Below are 17,354 nucleotides of genomic sequence, written 5' to 3'. Positions count from 1 at the left end.
GTCAGACAGAAAAAGTCAAGAGCCATATGACTTCACTCATATGTGGGATGTAAAACTGATAGCAACAAAAGAATAAGATAGACAAACAAAAATTCACAGACACAGCATATGGTTTAGTGGTTACCAGAGGGTAAGGGGGGGAGGAGAAGGTAAAGGGGGTCAAATATATGGCGATGGAAGGAGAATTAACAGTGGTGAGCACACAATGGGATATATAGATGATGTATTATAGAAATGTACACTTGAAACCTATGTAATTTTACTAACCAGTGTCACCCCAATAAATTTAATACCGTGTTTCCCCAAAAATAAGACCTAACTGAAAAATAAGCCCCAGCATGATTTTTCAGGATGACATCCCCTGAACATAAGCCCTAAGGCATCTTTTGGAGCAAAAATTAATATAGGACATGGTCTTATTTTTGGGGAAACACGGTAAAAAAAAAATGAAGGAAGGAAGGAAGGAAGGAAGGAAGGAAGGAAGGAAGGAAGGAAGGAAGGAAGGAAGGAAAGAAAGAAGGAAAGAAAGAGAAAGAAAGAGAGAAAGAAAGAGAGAAAGAAAGAGAGAGAGAGAGAGAGAGAGAGAGAGAGAGAGAGAGAGACAGAAAGAAAGAAAGAAAGAAAGAAAGACAGAAAGAAAGACAGAAAGAAAGAAAGAAAGAAAGAAAGAAAGAAAGAAAGAAAGAAAGAAAGAAAGAAAGAAAGAAAGAAAGAAAGACAGAAAGAAAGACAGAAAGAAAGAAAGAAAGAAGGACGGAAGGAAGGAAGGAAGGAAGGAAGGAAGGAAGGAAGGAAGGAAGGAAGGAAGGAAGGAAGGAAGGAAGGAAGGAAGGAAAGAAAGAAAGAAAGAAAGAAAGAAAGAAAGAAAGAAAGAAAGAAAGAAAGAAAGAAAGAAAGAAAGAAAGAAAGAAAGAAAGAAAGAAAGAAAGAAAAAGATAGTGAGCCAGAAAACCCTGTAGAAAGGTCTTTCCGAACTCAAGGAACCATTGCTCATGAATAACATTAATAGAAAAGTCATTGCTTGTCCCTGTTCCAGTAGTCTTTCACTTCTGGAATCCACCCTAAGGAAGAATTATCTTGCTCAGACATCATTTAGATTCTGTCATTCTATCAGCATCTACTGAGACCTACAGTTATTTGGGAACCAAATTAAAAAGAATGCCTCTGGGTCTGTTTCACCACCTCTCTTCCCAGTTGTGTAATGCCCAGTGTTATCATTTTAACACTGCCTTGGCTGTTTTACACTAGCAAAGAAAATCATGCCCTTAGTCTTTTAAACCTGCAGCTTCACCCACCTAATTATCCGTACAAGGACGCCAGTTACCTTGGTCATTATCAAATGAAATCCGTACTATGACTAACACCAATATCTGTACACCCCGCACCCAACTTATAGATGTTATGTTTTATCTTTTCATACTTGTCATATCATTAGTAATTATGTTTTTCTTGCTGTTGCAGGGGAGGAAAAAATTCCCCTCTATCCACTTGGGGCCTCTGATTGGTCCTAAGAATTACACTGATATAAGATTCACAGGAGAAAAGCATACAAATTTTATTAAATTTTCATATGTACACAGCCTTCACAAGAGAATGAATACCAGAAGAAGTGACCAGAGCAGAAAGCTTTTACACATTTTAGACAGAGAAACAATCCATTTGTGAAGAATAGACAAGACAGAGGAGTTTGGGTTAGGGATAGCAGGTGGCAAAGATTAGTTTAACAAGGTGTGTTTGTATACATACATATCTCAGCCCTAAATTCTCTGCTCTGGTGATCAGAATGTCTTCCTTTCTCCTGGGTATGGAGAGGGCATCTCTCACATGAGGGTTATATGACCTCCTTCAGGGAAGAAGGGCAAAGGGGTATGGGAGGTCAGAGAGAATTTCCTACTTTTTTGGTTTCCAATCTCCTTCACCTTAAGGTATTGAATATTCCAAGGTGCCATATTTGGGAGTAATGTCTTTTAAATCACTGTGGTTGTGGTTACTTTCATGAATACATGAAATGTGAGAGTTGAAAGGAAGCTTAGGATTTTAGAAAGAGGTCCAAAAAGGATAATTACATTTCCCAAAGTTGCATAACTGGTTAATGGGAGAACCAAAACGATAACCCAGACTACTAGCCTCATGCTTTCTCCACCATAGGAATCGTGATGGTGAAAATCATTACACTCAAAGTGATGAAAAATGTGGGAAGTGAATCAATTTATAACTTTCTGTCCTTTTTTTTTCAGCTGTATGACAATATAAATCAAAACAGCATTACTTTATATTGTGAATGCAATATTACTATTTTATTTTTCACTTGTAGCCCTAGTTGAAAATAATAAAGTTTACTGACTATAAGCAAAGAAACACTTAATATCTCTCTTGAAGGATATCATATTTTGTTATAATTTGTTCCAGCATACCTTTGTAATCCATATGAGTCTTGACATGCCAAATCATTTTATCATGTTTTCTGCACAACCTACTTTGAAAATACTCTTCCTATAAAGTTCACGTCTATATACTTTTCCTAAGTAATACACATACACATGATTTTTGCCTAACAAAATGTAATCGTATGGAGTGATTCACCTGTGACACTTCTCTTATTGAGATCCTGTCTAGCTGTCTAATATTGAGGACATTTTTAAGATCCTCCTAAGTGCCCATCTGTCTTCTTTACCCTTGAAATTTCTTCCCCCTCCCCCAGCCTCTCTTCACTCACCTTTTCCTCCCTTCTTGCACTTTTTTTTTTTTTAAACCAAGCTTTTTCTTCTTCTTTTTTTCCCCCTTAAATAAAAGCTTCGTCTGTCTTTGGCAATGTTATCAGCACTGCGGATGTATATTGGGCAGTTTCTATCCCAGAATCTCAAAATCTGATTCTGATTCTTCTATTACAGCCAACACTACAGGCTTTAAAAAAAAATCAATTCTTAAGTTCCTTATCTGTTTCTCTGCTTCTAGGATAACTGGATCTTTCATAACTAATGGGGATATTGAATTCAGGGAGCTTTATGGGGAAATATATATTCCAATTTATGTAAAAAACAACAATGTGGCTGCAGTTAGATGTAATAACAAATGCTTAATTTAGACCCACTTTACATTGGCTTGATAGAAATTGGTTAATATAGAATTTTTCCATAAAAAACTAGTTTTCATGAAAGCATAACAGTTTAATTTTGTTGATGGTATACTTATGATTTATGTACTTCTGAAGAAAAGTAATCACTTGTTAATTTTCAATTCTCAATAGGTAGCAAGAGAATTAGAATGGTTATCTTAGGACTCTGTGTAATCTTAAAATGTTTCAACATACATTGGATGTTGATTAGTAAACGTGTGGCTATATCTGTGACTGTCTAGACATGAATTAATAAGCAAATCTAAGCAGATCTTGAAGTTCTAAATTTATTATTGAGTGTTAATTACATGCTTTATGTCTGTATCATTGAATCAAAGGTACTTATCTAACAGTCTTTTTAACTTAAAATCCCCATTGCACAATATGTAACTTGTTTGTCAGATTCCACATTTCTTTAATTAGTTCATTTTTTTTCATCAATACTCAGGAATACCATTTCATCTCTATGACCTTCTCTAATGAGCTCTGTTCTTTTCTCACTACCTTTTAGATTTTTTTTTAAATCCAAGTGTGTTAATATTCCCCCGTCCATAATTCTTTGATCATAAAACATTATTCAGTACAAATATTATAACTTGAACATATTTCAGGAAATCTTTTGAAACAGAAACATATAGCTTTCTGTATATAATGTCTGACAGTTAAGTGCACAAAGTTGTTGCAATGATGTTGCTAACCTTGTTTGATATCAGAGGGATTATTCATTATGAATTTGTACCAACTGGACAAACAGTTAACCAAATTTATTATTTGGAAGTGATGAAAAGGCTGCCTAAAAAAGTTAGACGAAAACAACCTAAACTTTTCGCCAACAATTCATGGCTCTTGCATCACGACAATGCACCAGCTCACACAGCGCTGTCTGTGAGGGAGTTTCTAGCCAGTAAACAAATAACTGTATTGGAACATCCTCCCTACGCACCTGATCTGGCCCCCAATGACTTCTTTCTTTACCGGAAGATAAAGGAAATATTGAAGGGAAGCATTTTGATGACATTCAGGATATCAAGGGTAATACGATGACAGCTCTGATGGCCATTCCAGAAAGAGTTCCAAAATTGCTTTGAAGGGTGGACTAGGCACTGGCATTGGTGCACAGCTTCCCAAGGGGAGGACTTCGAAGGTGACCATAGTGATATTCAGCAATGAGGTATGGAGCAGTTTTTCTAGGATGAGTTTGTGAACTTACTTGTCCGACTTCGTATTATCATGTATCTCTTAAGCATCGAGTCAACACAGAATACCTTGAGATAAGTTGATGTCTCATGTCAGTCACTAAACAGGGCTCACATGGAGTGTTTGGAGTGTGTGGGAGGTGCCTCTCTCGTTATGGTGGATATTTCACTTAACCTGACCCATACATGGTGGCACTAGAATTTCCACTGCAAGTAAAGAAAATTCCCTTTTTTTCCAAGTGCTTCAAATATTCTGTAACACACTTTACAGAATACAGAATAACAAACTACCAGTGTTATCACCCACTGATGTAAGTAGAATTGCTAAATATAATTAGATCTAGAGTAGAGGTATTTATTAACTTTGTATATTTGAAATCTGTATGGTAACCCCTGCAGTCTTGGCACCACAGAGCAAGCCATCTGTTTAAAATCATGCTAGGTGGTAGGATTAAAGAAATAACGTCTCTTATGGAAGTCTAAACACCGGGTTATATAATTTTAGATGGCATCTGTGATTAAGTTAGTCTCTCAGTTCTTACATTAAAATATGTTTTAAAATGAATTTCCCCTCACTATTCAAGTTTAATCCAGTTAAAACACACACACACACACACACACACACACACACACACACATTTTGAGCTTTTTAAAGAAACACATAACAACATTTATTTAACATGGAGCGATCATTAAAGACTGAAGTATTTATAAATTTATCAAAAGTAGCTACACTATATTAGATAATATAAGCCATAGTATATTAGCCATATCTTATTTTGTTATGGAACTTTTAAGCTTTTCTAGTGCTTTACCATACATTATTTTGCTCATTCCTCACAGTGATACTATGACATTGGCTTGGGCAATTTTACTCACCCTGATATACAGAGAAAACTAGCTAAAAATAGTCAAGTTTTAAGTTAAGTGGCTCATCCAAAACCACTTGACTAGCAAACGGTGGGGTCTAAACTATAAGTTGGTAGCATTCACCATTCTCTATTGAACTATTTTCGCATTCTGTTATTTAGCTTCTTAATTCAGTTCTTTCTCCTCAGAGTAGTCAGATAATCTTTGCAAAATCTTTATCAGATCCTAGCACTCATTTGATTAGACCTTGGTAATGAGTTATTATTTCATTAAGGATATAATCCCACATCCTTAATATGGCCTTCATGATCCCCCATGCTAGGTGTCTTACTGGTCCACCTTTATTCTATGTCACTCCCATCCCCTTGTTCACCGGGATCCCGGCACATGATTTTCTCTTTGTTCTTCCCATCTGTGACTAAAGACTTCCCATTCGCTACTCACCCTGCCTAGAGTGCTGGTAACTACTAATCATCACAGACATCTCAGTTTAAACATTAATTCCTCAGAGAAGTCTTTCTCTAACCCACCAAACAAAATCAGTTCCTCTTTCTGTCATCTTTCAGCAAACCTTTAATTATCTATCATTGTATTCTAACATATTTACCTGTGTGATGGTTTACTTAGTACCTGCCCTCTCCTGTTGTGTGCAAGTCTACTGCAGTCAGAAGCCATGTTTATTTGGCTCATTGCTGGTCTTCTTCTCTGATTTAGTTCCTGTCACATAGTAACTGCTCAGTAAACAATTATGTTCTGAGAGAATGAATAAATCCATGTGGATGTGTGCATAGCTCCTTTTCTAAGCAGGACTCTTTATTAAATTAGAAAATAATGTCAGAACCTGTAGACTTTTTTTCCAATTTCCTGGGAACATGCAGATAGAAATGGCTTTCTGATACTTGAAACACTTTAAGCAAGTCTTAAAATTATCAGGAGAGGAGTTTTAAAAAATAAGATGAATTACCAGGGAAATTGTGGGGTCTCCTTCCCTGAAGGTTTAATCAGATGTAGTAATTAAATCTGAGGAACTTTAAGGGCTCTGTGAATGCTATGAGATACAGATAGGCTCATTTGGGAGAACAAAGACTTGAACTTAATATACTTTTTTACTTGTTTGTTTGTATGTTTGATTTGTTGTCGAAGGCCCAACTCTTTGCTTGGGCCCAGATAGAAAACGGGCTCAGGAATTCTACACTTGACTCAGATTTATTTTTCTCCACCATGAGGGACACTCAGCTCAGCTGTAACGTGACATATGTGCTCCTCAAGATCACGGCACAGGGCTTGTGGGAAAAGTGGAACTGGAACACGATACTCAAAATCTTTGTCAGTGACACATAAAAAAAGATAGGAACCTAATAAAAATGGCAGCTAAGTTTTCATGTGTTAAATGACTACAAAATACATGAATAATACACTAAATATGACACTTTACCCTGAACAGGACATGTAGTTGGCTTATGGAACTGCTGCTCACTGGCAGCATGGGAGGTATGACGAAGCAGCTGAAAGGAGGCTGAAATCAGAGGGCAAGTTGTCCCAGCAGCTATGGATGGCAGTGACTCATAACATGGGTGGTAGACTGAGGGTGCTGGTCAGTCTCTCAGAGATGTGTGTGATTTGTGTATTTCTGTACTAGGTTCAGCGGTTGTAGTTTTCTGTGTTTGCTTCACGTTTCTCGTGAATGAAATCGGACATATGCAAATGTGAGATTTGTGTCATGCTCAAATTGCCCCTGCGATATCAACTGCATTGGAATACGTTTGCGCTTTTAAGATAAGTGTTGTAGCAGAACTGACTGTATTAGGGGGAAAAAGAATAGGGACTTGGGGTCCAAGAAACTTGATTCTGGTCCCAGAGCTGTCATTTCTAACCTGGGCAAACTCCTTCCCTCTCTTGATTCCATTTTCTTTATCTGTAAATGGAGTTGCTAACAACTGACTTTGCTGAATTGTTCTGAGGGACTAGATACAGCATTGAAAGTGGGAACATTTTGTAAAATGTGATGTGCCCTGCAAATTGAAATTTTTTTCTCATAGGACTTATTTCAGAGTCAGAGATTGCAGCAGAACAAGAACACAGGGTGGAAAGTTCACCCACTTGGAGTCACCTTTTGTTGAGAAGAGCATTCAAACCTGCCTTTTGAATGAGAGTGAAGCCCATGTCTCTGAAGGGAAGGAAGAGACATAGCTGGCAAAGTTTCCCGGGAACATGTATTTCATGTCATTTCTTAGATTCAGCCCTAGAGATGTCGCCACAGAAATTTAGTAACCCAGGTTTCTGTGACATTGTCTTTTACTTACTGCTCTTCAGTACCTAATGGCACCATATAAATAACACCCAACCTTTCTCTCTCAACTCCCTTTCAATCTCCCTGCTGTAAAAGAAACAGAGCAAATCTGTGGGAGAAAACCAAAATTACTTTGAGGATAAATCAGGTTACACCCACAATACAGCTAAAACCAAAAAAAATAAAAAATAAAAAATAAGAAAGAAAAGAAAATATCTGGCTAGTCCATTGATACACTCTCTTGCTACATTTAGCCATGTTTTATAAATTAGGTAAGAATTTTTTTCCATAGTTTTGGAAATATATACCATTTGAAAAGGCCAAATTTTAGTAAACAACTTTTGCCTTTATTAGTCTTAGAATTCCCTAAAACTTTCTCTGTGTTGTAAGGATATCATTTATATTTGAAAAGGCATTAATCAATTAAACAGAAAGATTATACATATGGAAAACTTTCTTCCTTATTAGATTTTGGGGATTCTTTAATATAGAGATTAGGGAATCTATGTTTACATTCTTTACTTTTGAAGAAGGTGATATTTTCTCTGTAAAACTTCACACCCTTCATAGGATGTGCATTTGAAAATTTACGTACACCATTTTTTATTGCCTGTTTTTGAAATCAAAGCACAGCCTTTCCAATTCTATAATATGACTTATTCAAGTTCCTTCTAATCCATTGTGTCTATACAGAGAGTAGTGCTGTTGACTATGTGTAATAACTAAGTAAAGAGTTTATATTTTAATTTTTTTTATGTGGTAAAATATAAAACTTTCCATTTTAACTATTTTTACAGGGATACAACTTTAATTACTATATTTTTCTCCCATAACCATGTTTTTCTTCATTTCCAAAGCTACTGGAGAGTGACAGAATAAAGATTTGATTTTGACTTTTCGTTTTCTGATTCCAATAGAAGTAACTGATCGTGAGGTTAAAAATGAACCATTGGATAGTTAGGGACATAAAAGTTACATCCCTGACTTAGCAAAAGGCCAGCTCCATAATCAATAAGCAAATATATTTTCAGTACTACTGTGCATTGGGTAATAGGCTGTCAAAATATACATGTACATTAGACAGAGTCCTAATCTCAAGCAAGTGTTCATGTAGTTGGAGAATTATAATAAATGCACTTGAAAAATAATAACAGAAAATAGTAAGTAAGGACCTGCAGGGTATAAAGATAGTAGGTGCTGATGAAACTCAAGGAAGGGAAATAACAATGAAGTGATAAGGGAAATAATCTAGAGCGGATGGTTTAAAGCTCAGCCTGGAAGGAAACTTAGGCTTGAATGGAGAGACTTCGGAGAGCTTTCAAAGCAGAAGGAAGAGCATGGTGAAACCTACAGAGGCAGGGTGGTATGTGAGTATTTTTAGATGACCTTGATTCATTTCCAGATTATGATCTAATGTTTCCTTCATGGTCTTCAGGAGAACTTTTCTCACATGAATTAGAGCTGGAGAAAATCTATCTTTGCTATCACTTCCTGTAAATATGCCCTGTGTAATGGATCCTATTTGATCCTGGGTAAAGCATGGTAGAGTCATAGTGTTTAATGTATTTGGAAACTGAGGTCTCGGCTTCTCTTCTTTCCCTTTAAGAATTTAAGTTCCTCATAATCAGGTATTGAGTCTTTGGTTTTCATCATAGAATATATATCCTGTATGCAAAATTCTTAATATAGTAACAGCAATAACTATAACAGCATGACATGCTAAAACAACAACAACAAAAAAAACAGTAGTAACAGCAAAACAAAAGCAAAAACGACATTAGCATGGTTGAGTTAGTAATGTCAGGAGTATAGTGAAGGAGGAATATGTTTCTGTGAGTCCCCAGGTGATGTAGGGGGCATTGGAGTGAATGAGTGAGTGCTGGGATTGTGTCTTGTGAGACCCGAAGAATGGAAACATGGACCCAGGAGACGCAAAGTGTTTTAAAAAGAGGATAGGTTATTGAAAGTCAAGGGTCAGAGCTCCCAAGTGGGAGGGGGCTCCTGAATGGGGGTTACCCATGACTGAAGCAAAAGCTCCTACTTTTATACCTTCCCTTGTCTGTTTGGGGAAGGGGAGCTTTTTGAAGAAGGGAACTGTTTGGAGAAGGGAACTGGCCCCTTCTAATGAAATTCATCCACCAGGTTTGTTCTGCTTGCCCATCCTAAAGGAATTAGCAAAGTAACACACTCTTATCTATCAGATCTGCTCCATATGTCAGGCCAAAAGTAAATTTATGATTAACCTCAAGTCATTGTTATATTATGTCCTGGAGCAAAGGAGTGATTTCAAAACCTGGAGTTTTAGGATATGGCTGTCTTTTGTTTATTCCACCAAGGACCTCCCTGTCTACCTAGCCACAGGCAAGCTAACCTGTCTCAGTAGGAGGATCTGATCTTGTGTGCTTTTTACCAGTTCCAAGAATGAGTTTTGCTGAATCATTTATTTTGGGTCATCTCATCCCTCTTTTCATCCCTGACACTGATTTGTGAGATGAGCTAGTTTTCTGGGATTATAAATACAGTGGATGGTTTAGCTTAGTTTTACCTGTGAAAACTAATTGGACAAAATAAAAACAAATTCTTTAACATTATTCTTATGAGTTCTATAGTCTAATTAACTTGAAATTCTTGACCCTTCTATAAAACAGTAATTTTCTCTTTAAAGCACATACCAGAGATTGAAGAGATGAAATAATTCTGAACAGGCACTAATGATCTCAGTCATTATTACTTGAATTATTATGCATTTGATAGTCTTATTGGGTCATAGATCTTCATATCTGCACAGGAAGCCACCTGGTTTAGTGGAAATTATTTAAGCATTAGAGTCAAATCAGCCAGGATTGAAAACCTGTTACCTTCTGGTTTTTATGATAAATTACTTAGATGTCTCTGATCCTTGGTTTCCTTGTCTATAATAAGAGATTAATGATAGAACCTACTTCATACGGTTGTAACAAGGATGAGATTAATATATACATGTATATATATATATATATATATATATATATATATATATATATATATATTCTACATACACAAATATATACATATATATATAATCCATTTTAGCACTTAGTAACCGACAGCCATTCTAATTATTTTGTCATAATATTTAAGAAGCACCTTCTTAAAAATAATTTCCTTTGTGCCTTATATAGCATGAGAAGCTGATACATGAATTGGAAGAGGAGAGACACTTGCGTCTTCAGAGTGAGAAGCGGCTGCAGGAGGTCACACTGGAGTCGGAACGCAGCAGAATTCAGATGCGTGGCCTGCAGCAGCAGTTCTCCAGGTATTGTAATGCACTGGGTTTCTTCAGAAGGTGCCTCTCTCCCTGCACCAATCATACCTTTGCTTGAATTTCCACTGCAAGATTCTGCATCTGACTCGCTAATTCCCCAAACAATTGAGACCTTGTCTTCTGGCCAAGGTATTATTGCATTTGAACCAATTTTCTGAAACTGTTCATTCATACCTCACATCGTCTTGGATTTATTGAACCTGGTTGTGTGTTTTTCTCGGATGGCTTTCCAACAGGTCTTACAGTAAGATGCAGTGGATTTGTGGCTCATTGGTTTGTCCTGTGAAAGGCGAGCCAGGAGGATGAAATTCCACTGGTCGGGTCATCGTAATCCTATTTTAAGGTAGCGGGAGAGTGTATCTAATTATCCAGTAAGCTATTATTCATGACTTAGAGGAAACATTTAAGAGTAGTTAAAAAAAAAATCAATGAGCCTCTTTCCTTTCAAAAGATCCAACTTGAATTTGAGAAGAAGATTCTGAAAAAGTAGCTCTTCTTAGATTTAATTCCAGCACTGTCAGAATCTTTCCGTTTTCAATTGTAGTTAATACAGGACTAGGTGAAGGTTCGGCTTGTTATTTAAAATCTATTCAGTTCCTTGGAACTAAAACCAGTAACTTGTGCAATTACAGTCCTGGGACCAAATATGGTACCCCGTGAGGGACAGTTTACTTTCATTTCTATATGTCACTTCACCGTTTGCAAAATCAGGAAAATAATTTTTGTGTTTTCTTCCCCATGAAGTTCTCCCAGGCAGAAGCCTGGGAGATGTTGCCCTCAAATTTTCATGATCAAACTATGTGCATCTTATCTTTGACTTACCTTTGGGATTTGGATGTGATCACTGATGGATAATATAGCTTCCTCATTATGAGGCTTTTATAATGATTCTTAATTTTCATGTGTGTTGTGGGGTGAGACCCCAGTTGAGCCTCCAGGTAATTTATCTCATTGTGTCTAATACCATAAATGTGTGCTACATTGATTTAGAGGCTTCTTGAAGGAACAGGGTAGGAAGGATGGATGACTCCTCTGTGTTCAGAGTCATAATTTAACACCCTATTCAACTCTTCAAGCCCATGATAATACAGAGGTGCTGGAGAAATGCACTGATCAATATTTTAACAAATGCATGTCCCACCCCTCACAGGCTATTACTTATACAACCTTGTGCTTGATTTTTCACTCAGTTTGATGGCAACTCTCACTTTATAACTCTCAACTTGAAGTAATAGATCCCCACACCAAAGCAACTTTAAAACAAGCACTGCTTTGTAATACTTGCCGTTTTAATGATATAGGAAAGGAGGAGGCAGATCTTGCTATCCTTGCACTAATTAAGATGTCTCTGTATTCAAACCATTGATTTACAGGGCATGAGGCACATCATACAGTAAATTATTTTTATATGACGCTAGGTCATCTGCTGTAAACCAAGTGGCAATCCCAGTTGCACAAAAGCCAAGTCCACAGTACAGGCTGAAAGAGAAGATAATTATATGTAAAACAAATAGTGGTTGGTTTTACATACTGCTTCTGTGCAGATTTTTTTCCCCCAGTATAATAAATTTTCTCATGTAAAGCTTCATTGAAACTGAGAAGTTCAAATCCAATTACAGCCAGACAACTAACGTAAGTGAGCAAACGATGGGGGGAAGCGCATATAACAGATATAATTACACAATAACTTAACTCGACCTGCTAAACCATTTCTGATTGCCTTTCACATTTTAAACTTTGATTTACAAGATATTTCTAATTATGCTTATTTAAACAATCTTATTATAAGATTAAGTCTTGTAACATTTTCAGAACATGCCTATGATGCACCACTCTGGACAGGGTCAGCATCTAAATGCTCACATAAATAATTTCTATAATCTAAATTATTGTATTGAATTAAAAATGTATATCCACAATTCCCTCCTTTTTTTCTGGGTTAATGAGTTTATTTTATACATGATAATATCTGAGATGTGGACTTTTTTGGGTATTTTTCATGGGATGAAGTTACTTTTAAAAATAATGCCAATAACTCACATTTTCAAAGGCTGTGAAAAGGCTCACAATAAAAGATAGTTGCACAATAAGTCTGATAAACTAAAAACAGAAAATAGAGACCATGAAAGGGGAATGTCACAAGGAATCATACTTACAGAGCTCAATATATTTTCAGAGAATGAGCATTTAATTTAGCTTTAAGATTCCTGGCAGACAAGATAAAAAGGAATACACAAGAGGGTATGTAACTCTTATCTCATAGGCAAAGGCTACTACTCTTTAAAGAGAGAAATGTTATCTCTGGTCATAAATTGATAATAGAATGCATCACAAAGGCCCCTTTATAGGTGGCATTGAAGGATATAACAGACAATGGTCCAGGATGGGGCAAATTAGGATTCATTATTAGAGGTGGTACCACTTCTGCTATGTCACTTCTGTCTACAAAGTTAAGCAGCTGCTGAATTTTGTAATACACGAATTAGGCATGATGGGTCCATGCCTAAGTGATAGCAAGGAAAAGAAGAAGAACTCCAGTGTTCAAGTTTCTCAAGTCAAGCTCTATACTGAAAGTTCATGGGGACATCTAAACAGATATGTGTTGTATCTTTCTAATATGTCTTTTATAAACCTGGGGCAGAGAGGCGTGAGATGCTGAAGGCTGAGCTGAGTTGTGTGAAGTATTTTCCTGGTATATTTGATGGCATTGTAGCCATGGGAATATCTAAACGGTATTTAAGGAGATTCTGAGTCTCAGATTCAGGGATAAGGTGAGGTAGTAGAGGGGAAGTGAATAATTAAGAAGCTGGGACAATAGGTGTGTGTGTGTGTGTGTGTGTGTGTGTGTGTGTGTGTGTGTGTGTGAATTAGAGTATTAGAGTTCAGGTGTCAGAATAAACAATTCAGGAAAATTAGTCAAAGGCCTGATTTTATACAATTTCAGCTAAGTGATGGGTCTGGTGGCTTGAAGGCACCAAACTCAAACACTTGTGTTTATTTGTGGTACCGAGTAATGAGATCACTTAGGTGGTACAAATCTATAAACATATTTGAATGAGTAGATCTCTTTTATGTCACCACCAAACCTTCATCCATAATCTCTTACTCCCTCTTGACATTTGATTATGGTATACTGATCAGCAGTGGTCCAAAATTTGGGCAATTTAAAAAATAATAATAATAAAATGGGGCAGAGGTTACATAATCAGCTCTAAGCTCATACATCAGAAATTGCCTGCGCTGAAGGTGATCCAGGCAGCCATCACCAACTTTATCGAGACCATTTACATTCTTTAATGGAAATACAGAGAAGAAAAAAGATACTTTCTAATTAAGCCTTCTCCATAAATGGAGCATTTCACTAAGGTGATACTTAATAGGCAGGTGGTAGTATCCATAGGGCTGCCCCTTCTTTGTCTTATTATTTGTTGATATAAATCAAAGATGCTTTCCAGATGTCCTAATGCTCATTTAACTCATTGTCTATGTGGATACATGGCTAGGCATATTTTCTATGGAGTTACCTTTGTGATCTCCTATAATTCCAGCTGTCCCACCACCCCTTTAACTGTTTGAATTGTGGTTGTGCAGCAAGCCAACGTTAATGCTGTGGACTGATGTTGTGGCATTGCTTTCCCTCCTACCGTGTGTCCCCGAAAATAAGACCGTGCTGGACAATCAGCTGTAATGCGTCTTTTGGAGCAAACATTAATATAAGACCAGGCATTATATTATATCCGGTCTTATAATAAAATAAGACTGTGTATTATATTTTTTGTATTATATTATATTATATTATATTATAATTATAATATACCTGGTCTTATAGTAAAATAAGACCGGGTCTTATATTAATTTTTTGCTCCAAAAGATGCATTAGAGCTGATTGTCCGGCTCGGTCTTATTTTGGGGGAAACATGGTATGTAAAAACGATTAGTGTTTGAACCCCCAGCCTCATCACTCTACCTTGAGTGAAGGAAGTGTTTGTGCATCACCTAGAGTCACCTGGAGAAGCACTTCCAGGAACACTGTCTCCGGTGAGGTGGTATACGTAAAGGTGGAGTAACAATTATTTTTTTTTCTTTTAAAAAACAGAGATGTGAAGAAATAAACAACTCTACAGAATACTGATTTCATGCAAACAATGCATGATTTGCACATGTATTGTAGTCAGTTTCTTTGGAAACAGTCTAATCAATATGTAGATTTTTACCGAAAGCTGCTGTTCTTATCAGACAATCACCACTTCTATAGTGTGTACCAGAAGACAGAACACAGGATGTGTCCTCAAAAAATATGCAACCCAGATTGAGAAGCCTTATGTACACATCTGAACAAAACAACACATATAAACGAAGGGAAATTTTGTCCAAAATTAGGACAACCAAACTTCATATTTGTAATGGGCACTTTATCATAAATCAAGCCAGATGAAATCAATAATTGTGTAGTGATACCAGCCATAATAATATATGTGTTTATCGTGTGACTGCTCTATGCGGCAATATGTTTGAAGCTTTAAATTAGAATCAACCTGGTGGACCCACAAGCAGACAGACATGTTTTGTGAACTATTGACAGTCAGCAAACCACACCCACAGCACCGTCAGGAATCAGTGTTTCTCTACGTCTTGAAATGTTCCACACATTTCAGGTGTGTGTGTGTGTGTATGTGTGTGTGTGAGTGTGTGTGTGTTTACACCATGCAGTGCAAATTTAAATAAAGGGAACAATTAAGCTTTGTTCTCTATAATTGACCTGGATAGTTCAAAATCACCCACATGAAGCCCACACTTTCACTCTTTACCCCCAGGATTTCTCTGCACCTGTTTTGACCTTCTCTCCCTGCACTGTTTCCCTGCCTTGAAGCTGTGTCTTTGCTTACTGTAATGGGGAGGATTTCTCCTATCACAGTTGGTTGCTATGCGTAAGTGCAGTCAGCTGTATGCTGAATATCAAGGAGACAGAAATGGAGATAGTTTGACGGCTTAGCTTGCTCACTGGTACTGTTCACATCATCAGCTCTCAGAGACTTTATGGAATCCTAGGGTTCATTTTCAGCTGCCTACTTGGAAGTGGTAGGCACCTGGCGTAGAAGTGTGTGTTGAAGAAGATAATATGCCCTTAAATGTTCTACCCACGTATTCCCTTCTGCCTCTGTGTCTGTCTGGTACATTAAAAGAACATTTTCTGTACATCTTTAGAAGGAGTAAATCATAACAAGAAAAGCTGCCGATTGACCTTTGGACAATCAACAGCACTGAGCTCTCCTGCTCTTCTTCTGCCTCTGTTCCCACCTTGGACCGTTCTTCAACTTTAACCTATCACCAAGGTCAGCTCTCCTAAGTGCCTTGTTCTTCCTGATGAATACAGAGGGCAATTTTCTATTGATTTGGAGTTGCTATTTCCACACTATCAGCAATATTTCTGGCTGAGACTTCATAAAAATGGAGGCCTCTTTTCTGCTCCTCTGAGTAAATCTACCAAAAATTTAAAATGGCAAAGTGACATTGGTTCAATGATACATTTTCTTCAAATTACAACAGATGAAAGAAAAGATTTTAAATGGCATCTTTTAAACTGCCTGGTTAACATAATATGGAGCATAGATTGATGTCAGAAGTTTATATCTTAGTGATCTAGCGTGTAAGCTCTCTCTTGAGCAAAGCAGAGGGAAGTTAAAACCAACTATATAGAGAAGGGAAAAAAGGAAGGCCATTTTCAGCTCCCTGAACAACTATTAACTCAATGCTGAACACTCCTTTATTTCTTTGTATTTCTGTTTCTGTGTGAGACATGATGACACTGCCACAGTTTCTTCTTAAATTCTTAATAGAGCTGTACGGTGTTGAGCAGACAACATAAACATCGTATTGCCTATTATACTTCCCTGGTCGAGAAAAAAATATCAACACAGCACATACTTCCAATTTCATTTCAAAGAGCACTTTACTGTTAAATAGGTTTTCTAGAACCTGGTTCTAGTCCCACTTCACCTAGCTTAATAACTTCAGTTAAGCAATTTGACCTTTCTGGACCTCAATTTGCTCATTTGTAAAATGAGGAAGTGGCATTGCATTATAGTTTTGCAGTGCTTTTAATGCTTTTTAAAACACCGTGTATTTGAACTGCAATGCATATATTGGGCGAAGTTGTAACATAACCAGGCTTTCCTGAAGTTCTCCCCACCAGGCTTTTGTGTTGAGGACTTACTCTTCACGTTGTCATCACAGAAAAGCTCTGTGGGACTGGGCTTTCATCGGGACTATGTTGGTTACCCGACTCTGGAGAGGTTGAGATTAGAAAACTGCCAAGCCGGGATGAAATATTTCTGTTGAGAACAGCCACAATGGAATACTGAGGAACTTGACTGGCCAGAGGAAGCTAAGATCCTCTGCAGTAGACATAATGGTTATTGCTCGTGGCTCTGATGTTGTCTGCTTTAGGATTTATTTGAACTAGTTTGGGAAAAAGCCTGAAGAGAGAGAACTTTATGACAACCAGAATTGTTTTCACTTCTAAATGATTTCTCCGAAGAAACAGCCATCAGTAAAAACACCAGTGATTTAGTCTCGCCT

At 37.1% G+C, this 17,354-nt stretch overlaps 1 protein-coding gene across 2 annotated transcripts in view; it reads left to right on the top strand.

Moving 5' to 3' along the window:
• Positions 1 to 17,354, top strand: part of NCKAP5 (NCK associated protein 5) — an 834,652-nt gene that overhangs the window by 393,556 nt on the left and 423,742 nt on the right. For both annotated transcript variants that reach the window (XM_081050689.1, XM_081050688.1), the window contains exon 5: positions 10,633 to 10,766. In XM_081050689.1, coding sequence (XP_080906815.1) covers positions 10,633 to 10,766 — 134 coding nt within the window. The remainder of the gene's footprint in view (positions 1 to 10,632; positions 10,767 to 17,354) is intronic.

Source organism: Rhinolophus hipposideros (assembly GCF_964194185.1).
Source record: "Rhinolophus hipposideros genome assembly, chromosome: 6".
Taxonomy (NCBI): Eukaryota; Metazoa; Chordata; class Mammalia; order Chiroptera; family Rhinolophidae; genus Rhinolophus; species Rhinolophus hipposideros.
The sequence above is the reverse complement of the archived record's forward strand: the minus strand, read 5'-3'. Positions and strand labels throughout refer to the sequence as shown.